Below are 11823 nucleotides of genomic sequence, written 5' to 3' on the forward strand. Positions count from 1 at the left end.
TGCTCATACATGTGTGTGTTTAGGGAGACATGATGGGAAGAGAGGGGCAACTTTCTATGAAAGGAAATTTTAAATGTCTTAATGAATAAACTTATTACAGTTACTTTTCATATTTTATTTTTTCAGAAGAGGACTGTCAGAAGGATCTGGAAAGCAGAGTTTTGCTGTGAAAAGCAAAGATCCTTTACCTACCCATTTTACAAAAAATGTACAGAAAGCCATTGCTAAATACAGCCGGTAAGAATTAGCCTTTTAAATGCTTCTGATCACAAAATCAAAACTTGCCTGAGTGAAAATGGGAAACAGAATCACTCATGGGCCATGGATTTCTACAAGGTAAAAAAAAAAAAAAAAAAAAAGCTTTATTTTTAGCCAAGTGAAACATTACACTGCATAAATCTTTTAAAATCAGTGTAGTGTGAAAATTAACCAGTATATTTAAAGGAAGAAAGAGGAAGTAAGCTCAGAGAGGTGAAGCCGCTTCCCAGTAAAACCTGTTCCCAGTAACTGTCATTTGTTACTTATATTTCTTCCTGCAGGGAATCTGCGTCATCATTTTCATCAAGTGGGAGCCCCACGCCTACAGAAGCCCCCAACTCCTGGTCTGGGTCTGGGACACAGAGTTCAACAACTGGTTTATCTACGGAGAGGAGCTCCATTTACTCCTGGAGAGATGATGTATGTCTCACAAAATTTTGGATAATCTCATGGTTACAATTCATAACGATGATCTAAAGTTTTTACCAAATTAAAACCTTTACCTGATACACTTGTACATACACATAAATATAAAAGCACTGACATGTCACACATAAAACTGAAAATACACTCTTAAGAAAAATTACAAAGCTCCCATAACCACACAGTCCAGCATCTTAGCTATGGATAGTTCTGTTTTTCCCACCTCCAAACCCCCCATCAGGTTGTTATATATGATTTCTTGCATAAATATCTGTGGTTGCAAATTCAGGAGAGATTCTGACAATTAGGAACTTGAATAAGAGAAAAATTGCAGGAAAATAAAAGCTGTTTAAAAACAAAAAAATCACGATTAGGGAATTTCCCCTGAATATTCTAAATCAGATATTTTACATCTAATCCTAGCAGAAGATGTTAACCCCGTAGTGAGACTGAGCTGGGTGGGACTCTAGTCTGCAGCCCAAGCTTGCCATTCAAATCTGTGTGATTGCACAGTCTCTGACCTCTTCATCCCCTCAAGAGCCTGAGAATTCTGGAACACAGGCTTTTGTGACGCCCCTGTGCCCATGGAAGATTCCGGACTAGCTCCTTGGATGGTCTCATTCCTGCTGTTTTCTTGTTTGTGTTCTGGTTTTCTTTGCTTTCTTTAAAAGCAGCTCTCCGCCCTGGACTGTGCATGTGGGTCCACTCCCCGGGGATGGTTTTACATGGTTTTATAGCAGCGGTTCTCCAAAGGGGCCAGAGGAAAAGGGTTGTGGAGTGCAGGGCAGGGGTTGAGGGGGCAGCTGAAAGGGAGTCAGCCCTGAATCACTCGGGCACTTTTCGGAGGAGATGTGAGTCTGTCACTGGGATAAACGCTGCCCGCTCCCACCCACACTCTTTGGTCAAAAGAGGGCAGATGGGAAGAAGGCTGAGAACCATTGCTTTATGAAGCATTAGCGTCCAAATGCTGGGTTCCTTTCCTACAAAATTTCAAGTAATTATCCAGAGAGAGTCTTATAACTTCCATTTATAGAGTTTAAATTACTCCAGTCCCTAAACATTGTTTTGCTTTGAATTTAAAAACGTTTACTTACTTTTCGATAGGTAATATTTGTAAAAGCAACAAAATACAAAACAGAGAAAAATGAAAATAAGCCCTCTTCACACCCCAGCCAAATATTCTTCTGAGTTTTCTCCTTATTTTGTATTTTAAAAGAGGTAATTCAGCTACCCTGCAATCTGGGAATCTAGTTTTTTATCAACTAAGGGGAAGAAATATCATGGAAAATATGGAATAGCAGTCTGTGAAAATCAGCCTGAATTGACCATTTTGGATCAGATTTGTCAGGCTGAATTTGTGGGTTAGATTTCACACACCCGCCCTGGGAGAAAACGGACCGGACTAAGGCCTTTGCCCTATAAGCCGATAATTGGTTCTTCCAGTTGTGCTTCTTGTTCACGTTTTCCTCACTGACTGTAAGGGCACGAGGCCTGTTACTTCTCAGTCATTTTCAATATACAGAAAAACTGAAGGGTTTTCTCCCTGACAGTTCACTGCGCCCTCAGCCCAAGAATCTCTTAAGACCAGACAGGAAAAATGAATACTCTGGTCTCATCCTAATAACCACATCTTTTCGGATACCTAAGGTGGTTTTTTGTTTGTTTGTTTTTCTGTTTTTCTTGAGTGAAAGAAAGTGATTCTTTCCCTTTCCATGAAATAATATTCCTTTGCCTTAGAAAAAGATTGCAATTTGCAAATGCAGTTAGGTGTCCAAGGCACGACTACATGAGGGACACATGTCTGTGTACACACATATGTGCATGTGCTTGGATATATGGTGTGTGTGTTTCCAGCATTATCAATATCTATGTCAGTATGTATATTCATAGCTGTAACTATGTTTAGGTAAAATCTTGGATTATGAGACTTTCTCGTAGTAGAGATTATCTCTATTTAACAGTTAAGGAAACTAAGTCTTAGTTGGGATGTACTTTTTCAGAAGAGTAAAAATTGGAGCCCTGGTATGTCTGGTTTCGATCGAGTTACGCTCCCTCCTATTATATAAATTTGTAAGTATCATTCATTCTGACGCCCTTATTGACAGCTTCTAGTCCTGTAACTAAATGTGCATTTCTGTATTTTAGGAGTTTGACAAAGCCAGTGCACAGAAGGTGCAGCAGTTATTCTGGGAGGTCGAGGAAATGTTGTTCGAAGGGAAAGGAAGCCCTCAGACCCAGAATCTCCAGGCTGAGTGCCGTGAATGGGCAAGCCGGTCCCTGCATCTGAGGTGAGGAGGTTGTTCACAAAAATTCTCTGGAAGAGGGTTGGGAACTGCTCCCTGTTGACCTGTTCAATACGTCGGTATATTTTGAGTGAAAGTGCTTGTCAAAATATGTACCAGGAACACATGTGCTTTACCAAGAAATCACTCCCTTTGAAGTGGTATCTAAGGAAATCTGGAGACCTTCCAAGTGCACTTTTATTTGTGAGACGCGAATGGAGCTCATGCTCGGAAAGGCATTGCGTGCATCACAGATGCAAGAATGAAAGAAGGGAGGGAGCTATCCGTGCCTTCCCACTCCCTAGTCTGTGAGCAGCTGTGTCTGTCCACCCTTGAGGAGCAACGCATGGGGCAAGGTCTGGGCAGGAATAGAGAGATTATTTGCTGGGTGATGGCATGGATGAATCTGACTATCTCATCAAGATCCCTTATGTAGGAGAAGGTCATCTATTTCTTATTAATATCAAAGACGAAGGATATAGATTGAGTATAAAGGGAAGATTGTCTTCCTTCAATTACTCAGCTAAACCTATTTAGAGGGTAAAAAACAAACAAAAAAAACCATGTCAGTTATCTGAAGTTTCTCAGGGTTATATTTGGGGAGACTACATTAGAATTTCCAAACACATGTTGATAAATCTTCTGGTTATCTTAACTAAGTAACTAAGATTTTTTAAAATCCTGACTTAACTAAGATTTTTAAAAATCTTTCCTCGGTAGGTTTAATTTTTCATCTCCAGGCCATTTTAAGCCCCTGCCTTAGAGTCCACTAGGCGTTAACAATGCACGTGGACTTTCCTAGGCATCACGGTGCACTTGCCTAAACCCAGGAGCTCAGATCTGTTTCTTTCAGTGTTGTCCTACATACTTAAGATAAAAATGAAGGAAGCGAGAGGGTAGAGAAAAGAAAAGATGGCAAGGACCGTAAACCAAGTATATATATTCACATTATTTTCCTTTGTTGCGTATATATTGGTTAACATAGGGAGCTTCTGTGTGCCTAGCATTACCCTAGCTGTCTGAATGTGATTATACTGTCTCTAAGCTACTTGTTAGTCCTACAAGGGAACTGTTATTTTACTTTGCATACAAAATGGAACAGATGAAACCAGTGGCTCAGGGAGCCTGCAAACTTTGGCTCAGGGCTCTCCATCAATGGCAAGAACAGTATAGTATGTCCCCCCTCAAAGCCCGTACGTTTCTTGTGATCTCGTTACACTATTCATGTACCTTATCGCTTCATCCTTTCAAAACTGCTTCAAAACATCTTCCCCTTTCCAATAATGTCAGTTTCCTTTTTTTTCCCCTCCCACTTTCAGAGTATTAGGAAGACAGCTCATCCCGCCCGCTGATGAAGGAGTTGAGCATTTCCAGAGCAGCCGGCCTGCTTCTGCCATCCACGGACCCTTCCTTGATGACTGTGGACATAGCAGCAACATCAGAGAGTATGTTGCTAGAAGTTACTTTCGAAAGTGAAAACGTGAAGGTGTTAGTCGCTCAGTCGTGTCTGACTCTTTGCGGTCCCATGGACCATAGCCTGCCAGGCTCCTCTGTCCATGGAATTCTCCAGCAACACTGGAGTGGGTTGCCATTTCCTTCTCCAAGGGATCTTCCTGACCCAGGTATCGAACCTGGGTCTCCTGCATTGCAGGCAGATTGTTTACCAACTGAGCCACCTGGGAAGCATATTTTAAACTATATATTTAAATGAATAAGTAATAGCCAGAATGTGCACATGCTAAGTTGCTTCAGTTGTGACTGACTCTTTGCGACTCTATGAACCATCCATGGCACCTCTGTCCATGGGATTCTCCAGGCAAGAGTAGTGGAGTGGGTAGCCATGTCCTCCTCCAGGGGATCTTCCTGACCCAGGGACTGAACCCACATCTCCTGTGGCTCCCACATTGCAAGTGGATTTTTCACGGCTAAGCCACTGGGGAACCCCAGTAGCCACGACTGAAGCAACTTAGCACACACACACACCCCCACACACCCCCACACACCCCCACACACCCACACACCCACACACCCACACCCACACCCACACACACACACACACACACACACCCACACACACACACACACACCCACACACACCCATCCATCCATCCGCTGTTACGAGCAGATGTGCTCATGCTCAGTCATGTCCGACCCTGTGGACGGTAGCCCGCCAGGCTCCTCTGTCCGTGGAATTCTCCAGGCAAGAATACTGGAGAGAGTCGCCATGTCCTCCTCCAGGGGATCTTCCTGATCCAGGGATGGAACCCGAGTCTCCTGTGTCTCCTGCATTGGCAGGTGGATTCTTTGCCACTGTGCCATGTAGGAAGCCCTAAAAAGTATTTTCAAATGCATTTTAGTTATACTTTTTCATGTCTATCTCAGCTGTGATCCTTGGCTTCACCAACTTAGAAATTCAGATTTCAATAAAGGGCCAGTGCAGAGCACTTTTTTTTTTTTAAACACAAGATACTTCCGATTCTAAACAGATGATGCTGTGTGCATGTAATACAAATATCAAGGCAGTTAACTTTTAAACTGTTGTTTCAAATACTCTGAGAGGCGGGGGCTAGATGCCAAATCAAGAACTGCCTCATGGTAATGGATACTAAGCCTCAAGACAGTAGCAGAAGAAATAAAGCTCTATTCTGTGTTCTTTTGCTCATGAACAGATTTTGGTAAGCCCCTTATGCCATTCACACATCTTAGGGACTATCCCATGATGCATCTTCATCATAGCAAAGAAGACACAAACTCATAGAATGATTTAGACTTTTAGGAAGCCCTTAAAAATTTTAATGATGCCTGGGTTAAAATGTCGCTTTTAAGCATATGACTTTTGTCAAATGTAGTGTTTAGTGCTTTTTAAATTTTGGAAATCTGTGGTCTTGTAACTAATTTAAGGGCCCACCCTGATCATGTAAACATTGTATTGTTGACCCTCATGCAGAATCTGCTTTTCCCCATAGGCTGTGCATCTCTGGGTCTCAGATAGTCCCGGCCGTGCTCTCAGCCCCCTCCCTGCCGGGTCCTGATGGTACCAGGGTTGTGGACCTCATGGCACATTCATCTCTGGAAGAAGAGGTTTTTGATGTGGATGGAAAGATTGAAGAGTATTTTGCTTTTGACCGAAAACAAGAGTAAATAGAATTTTATTCGACATTGACTTAGTACAATAATATTTATTGGGCATGTATGTTGATTATAGGCTCATGTAGTGTTTTGTGCATTTTTCACTTATCCGAAAGATTTTCCATTGAGAGTCCTGTGCTCCCCAAAGTTTTTCAGTTCCTGGCAGGATATACATATGTTAGAGCAGTGTTTCCCTTTCTTACTGACAAAGTGGCACTGATAGAAAATAAGAATTGCGTTTAGCGCGTTGGTGAAAGTGGGAAGGCTTCTAGTGGGCTTTGTCCCCCAGGGTTTCGGAATCTGGCTGCCCAGGAGAGCAAAGGGGAAAAGGTCCAGGTCCAGTCTCTGCTCTAAATGCATATCTGATTCTTACAGAAAAGCTATTGGTATTGTATAATAAAAATTTGGTACTGAAAAAATGCTGTTTGTTTATATACATACAGTATACATATATGAATGTGAGTTGGATAGCTAGAGGAGGAGCATTCTTTTAACCTCAGCCATTGATAGCTCAGTAATGAGAATGGGTTTTGTCCTTAGTGGCGAGGACTGTCTTGAACAAAAGCCAGCTCGTCATCGCAGGACGTGGCGTAGGCACGGACTTCCTCCTGTATCGCCGCACGACTGTATCAGAGACACGGTGGCTGCGGAAGTGTTTGATCACGTCTGGACGAATGTGGTGGAGGTGCTGGAAAAGCTGACCAGAAAAAACTGGGAACTTAGAGGTACTTAATTTGTAGAATGTGACGTATTGAAAAGAAAAAGTAACCCCTGCTCCTCAGCTTTCTGTCCCGCTTGCTTGACTTGGCCAAATCTAGGACATGACTGGAGTGAGAAGGGAAGTGGGTTTCTGCCTTTATTCACAAGTAAACTTTAATCACCTCAGAAATGATATTCTCGTGTTTTGAGCTATAAAAATAAGATTGAGGTATTCCTGAAAAAATACAGAAATACATTAGAGAGAAGCTAGAAGTCACTTTTTAAATTCTGATTTTAAAAAATTACCTAACTAATCTCTAGTAATGGGATATTGTTTTTTAATTCTAGATAACATTATTTATAAAATAAAAGGTCAACAAGCTAATTTATTAATCACTTCATTTACCTGTATAAAATGTTTTCTACTTGAAACCGAGCAGAAACAAATGATAAAAAATGTCAGTGGTGGACAGTAATGACTCGTGTTAACCAATTTTCACAATAGTATAATAATCATATTAATTAAATATTACTTTTTGCAATCAAAGGGATTAATTGGGATATAAAATACCAAGAATCATTCTTGCCCCAGTGTATAACTCTAATTTTTTTTTTTTTTTTTTACCTACCACTGAAAGGATAGGGATTTCATTAGATGCTCTTGGAAAAGTGTCAAAGCCCATTGCTCCATAGGGTCTGTTCTCTTTAAGGTTCAGTGGCCACCGCAGACTCGAGGTATCTCGAGAAGAAATACTCTCTCTGAACAGTGAATTTTAAGTACATATACAGTATTAGATAATGTTTCTTAATAATATTGGTTTTTCTTTGGCACAGAAGGAAGAAAACAGAAAGAAAAATTGAAAGTAGCTGAGAATAAATCTCCACCCACAGTTATTTCCCGCATTAATGCTGATGTATCCAGTGTTCCGCCATCCAGAAGCTCTGAAACTCGAAGTGTATCCCTGGCTTCTCATCTTAACCCACCGCAGGTAGGTGCTTTCTCGCTCTCTCTTTCTTTCAGTCTTTATATCTGGCCTCAGGTTGTCCAGAGTGCCAGTGTCCAGTGTTAAATTCTGTTATCAAGATATTTGAGTCTGTTGGCCAATAAGACCAAAATTTTAAAATATTTTATGAAGTTTAATAGAATTTCCAGATGGTCTGATAGAACAGGGACACTCAGATGAAGTTTAATAAAATCGCCAGATTGTTTGACAGAACAGGGACACTCAGATTTGTGACTTGCCAGCTGTTTGGAGGGGTAAAACTGATTCCACAATTTTTGAAAAGAAAGCATGCTTTCCCCAGTATTTCTAGACAAGTTGAAGGTTACAGATGTTCTCCTTCCCTCCCACCAAAGCAATAAAAGACTCAATCAATGAGTATGCATTGAGTTCATTCAGCATTTATTGAGTTTGTATTAAGTGAACTATATCGGGGCTTCTTAGGTGGCTAGGTGGTAAAGAATCTGCCTACCAATGCCGGAGACTCAGATTCGATCCCTGGGTCAGGAAGATCCCCTGGTATAGGAAATGGCAACCCACTCCAGTATTCTTGGCTGAGAAATTCCATGGAGGAGCCTGGTGGGCTACAGTCCATGGGGTTGCAAAGAGTCAGACACAACTGAGCACCACACACCAACTGTATTAGGTGTTTTAAGGACATACAGAGATGATCACAGCGTATTCTCTGAAATAGTCGAGTGAAAAGTATTATACAGGTCAGATGCAGTGTCTTCTCTAAGTGATGTACAGAAGAAAGGTTGTAAGAGAATGCGGACTAGGATGATTTACCCTGCCTGAAGCGAGGCTTCATCTTTTAGGTTGGAGATGAAATTTGAGCCAAACATGAAGAAACAGGTAGTTTTCCTGGGTAGGAAGACGGTGTGGGTCAATTCAGACAATTGTCACGTGGAGGCTTGAGGGAGGGCGGCAGAGACAGACAGAGGGCTGGAGAATGGCGCGCTGGGACCAGCAGAGTCTCTGTGGCAGGATGTGGCGTTGGGAATTGAGACCTGTAAGGAGGATTATCTTGGATATGTTGTTCAACTTTTCTAAACTCCAGTTTCTTTATCTGTAGAATGAGGGCAATCATATGTTGTGCAAAGGGGGTGTTGTGAGCACAGAATCATACAAACATGTACTGGGAACTCAATACGGTTTTCTTGAATTATGTCCCTATGCAAAGATCTAGTGGAAAGTGGGCTGGAAAGGATGCACTTGTTCATGGGACACCTTCAGGAGGGCTCAGGAGTTTGGACTTTATGTTTGCACAGCCCATCTGGTGTGGGGAAGCAGACAAAAGAGAAGAAGAAATTCCTGGTTCTTACAAGTTAATTGGAGGGTGTCAAGCCATGGCAAAGAGTACAGTGCGCGCACATGCACACACATACATACACACACACACACACACAGAGGCAATCTAGTGGATATGTTTAGAATAGATGACAGTTGTAGCTTTAGATATAGGCTACAACTTTGGAGGATGACAAAGCAGAGGCAGAAGTAGGCACCCAGCATAGGAGCAATAGGGCGTGAGGTTCAGGGAACAGTGGATTAAAACAGAAATAACTAGTAGAATTTACTCTCTAGTGCCAGGGCTTTCCACTTAGTCTTTGCTTGTGCTGTTCAAAAGAAACTTTTGAAATTGCTACCAGCTTAAAGTTTGTTTTGGTCTCTTTAAATTGCTGACAGGCTCAATAATATTTCCTACTTTTTATGTTAAAATATGAAATATGAATCACATACAAATGAACAGTTATGACAACATAGAAGAGAAGTTTTAACTATCAGGCAACATAAATATAGGGCTTCCCTGGTGGCTCAGAGGTTAAAGCGTCTGCCTGCAATGCGGGAGACCAGGGTTCGATCCCTGGGTCGGGAAGATCCCCTGGAGAAGGAAATGGCAACCCATTCCAGTACTCTTGCCTGGAGAATCCCATGGAGGGAGGAGCCTGGTAGGCTACAGTCCACGGGGTTGCAAAGAATCAGACACAACTGAGCTACTTCACTTCATGTCAGCATAAATATACTTGAGAAATATGGAAATTTTCAAATCTAAGGAAATTTTTCAACAGATATTTTGTTGTACTTATGAACTTATGGTTTTTAGAAATGTTTTTTATAGCTATTTTGTTTTAATGTGGATAAATGTAAAAGAAAGTGAATGGGCAACAAAGTTAAAAAATAAAATACTAGCAGAGTTTATTTTGAAATAGGCAAAGCATTTTGTGGTAATCACACTAGGTCTTAATTTATGCCTCTGACATTTATTTTTATATGTATTCGATATGAGGAAAATGGGATTAGGGTTGCCACATTTTTCTGGAATTAGAATTCTAGTTTCAGAAACCCCATTTGCCTGAAACTAAATATTATTTTAAATCTACTTGGTCGTATTACAGGCTGGATACGAGATTAGTAATAATTTAGCCTTTATTTCATGCTTTCACCAAGGTTATCAAATTGAATTCTCCTAATAACTCTATGAAGTTGGACTTGTTACCACTAACATAAAGATTGAGTGAGTGAGTGTCAGTCACTCAGTTGTGTCCAAGTCTTTGTGACCCCATGGACTATAGCCTTCCAGACTCCTCTGTCCATGGGATTCTCCAGACAAGAATACTGGTGTGGGTTGCCATTCCCTTCTTCAGAAGATCTTCCCAAGCCAGGAATCGAACCTGCATCTCCTGCCTTGCAGGAGGATTCTTTATTGCTGAGCGACTGGGGAAGCCCATGTGGAAATTCAGTCATTCTTTATTAATTTCTCTTCACATATTTTTAGAAAATAGAGTCCCTTTGTTAAATGCACCTCTTATTAGCCAGTTTGAAGTTGTCCTTTAACAGTAATTGCAGTGACCGTGGATGCTTTTTAATTTTTATTGTGTTTACTTTCCTCAGATACATCGCTTCTCCAACAATTTTTATAGTGACTTGAATGGTGTGATGACAATTCAAGCAAAACCACTTCAGCAGAGACCTACCTGTTTTGCAGATAGAACACAGTGTGTATAAAAAATGGTGATCCACCCTCTTCCCTGAGCTGGATGCATTCTAGCCCTAAAGACCACGTGCAGTCAGTGTGTAAAAGGACGATAGTCAGGTGTCAGCACAAAACAGTTTCTGTTAGGTTGGGGCTGATAAGAAAAGGGGACTGTAGCTAAGAATTCTGCCTCTTGTGGACTATATAGTTTGATGCAAACAAGAAGAAACTTAGATCTTTTTTCCCTGTTGATGATCCTTCTTTGAAATTAAAATTGAGCTGGAAATGTTATTCTGTTCATTCACTGAACAAATGGGACTATGTTCTGCATGCCAGGCTCTAGACAGAGTCTGGTAAAGGATAAATATTGTAAGTGCCCTGTTCTCGCAGAACTTACCCCTGAGCAATTAAGTTGCTTTCTCTCCCCCAGGAGTGAGCAGGAGGACAGACCACTGGGTGTAGGATACGCTGTTCTCTCCTCAGCCCCAAACCGTCTGGCCCGGATCACAGATGCTCGTGGACCACAGACCTCCGCAAAGAAAACCCTTGCACACAGGAGGCTGCCTTCTCTTACCTCGGACTCCCAGAGACTAAAAATCCCCAGCGTGTACAGTGATGAAGTTCTTAGGGGGACAAGACTGTAAGTCTTGCTTCTCTCTGGTGGTAAAGCAAAGGTCACAGAGGACGGAGATGCTTGTCAGTTAGTTTGTGGTTCATTCCAGACAAAGCATCTGCTGTCAAATTTTATATGAACATTTTTCTAAATGGTTCACTACTCTGGGTATTTAACATGAGTTGAAGTAGTATACTTAGTTGGATACTAGCATATAAAGTCAGGCCATGTACCTCTAGCACAGGCAGCCAAACAAAAGGAAGTTCTTTGAGGGAGAGGGTCTCGGATGGGTTTCAGTGACTGAGTCTGTAAAACTGATAATTAGCTAATTATTAGCCTTTAAAAAACATAATTGATACTTTCATTGTGATATGTAAAAGTTGATCTACATAGCTATTAGAGTAAGTGGCTCAGCGGTAAAGAACCTTACCTGCAATGCAG

General features: G+C 41.4%; 1 protein-coding gene across 2 annotated transcripts in view; it reads left to right on the forward strand.

Annotated features, from left to right (window-relative positions):
• Positions 1–11823, forward strand: part of FAM149A (family with sequence similarity 149 member A) — a 38685-nt gene that overhangs the window by 19370 nt on the left and 7492 nt on the right. For both annotated transcript variants that reach the window (XM_027962658.2, XM_060407135.1), the window contains exons 2-10: positions 127–237; positions 540–678; positions 2827–2969; positions 4283–4408; positions 5930–6100; positions 6633–6817; positions 7626–7780; positions 10688–10791; positions 11200–11409. In XM_027962658.2, the coding sequence (XP_027818459.2) occupies positions 127–237; positions 540–678; positions 2827–2969; positions 4283–4408; positions 5930–6100; positions 6633–6817; positions 7626–7780; positions 10688–10791; positions 11200–11409 (1344 nt within the window). The remainder of the gene's footprint in view (positions 1–126; positions 238–539; positions 679–2826; positions 2970–4282; positions 4409–5929; positions 6101–6632; positions 6818–7625; positions 7781–10687; positions 10792–11199; positions 11410–11823) is intronic.

Source organism: Ovis aries, chromosome 26 (assembly GCF_016772045.2).
Source record: "Ovis aries strain OAR_USU_Benz2616 breed Rambouillet chromosome 26, ARS-UI_Ramb_v3.0, whole genome shotgun sequence".
NCBI classification, from domain to species: Eukaryota; Metazoa; Chordata; class Mammalia; order Artiodactyla; family Bovidae; genus Ovis; species Ovis aries.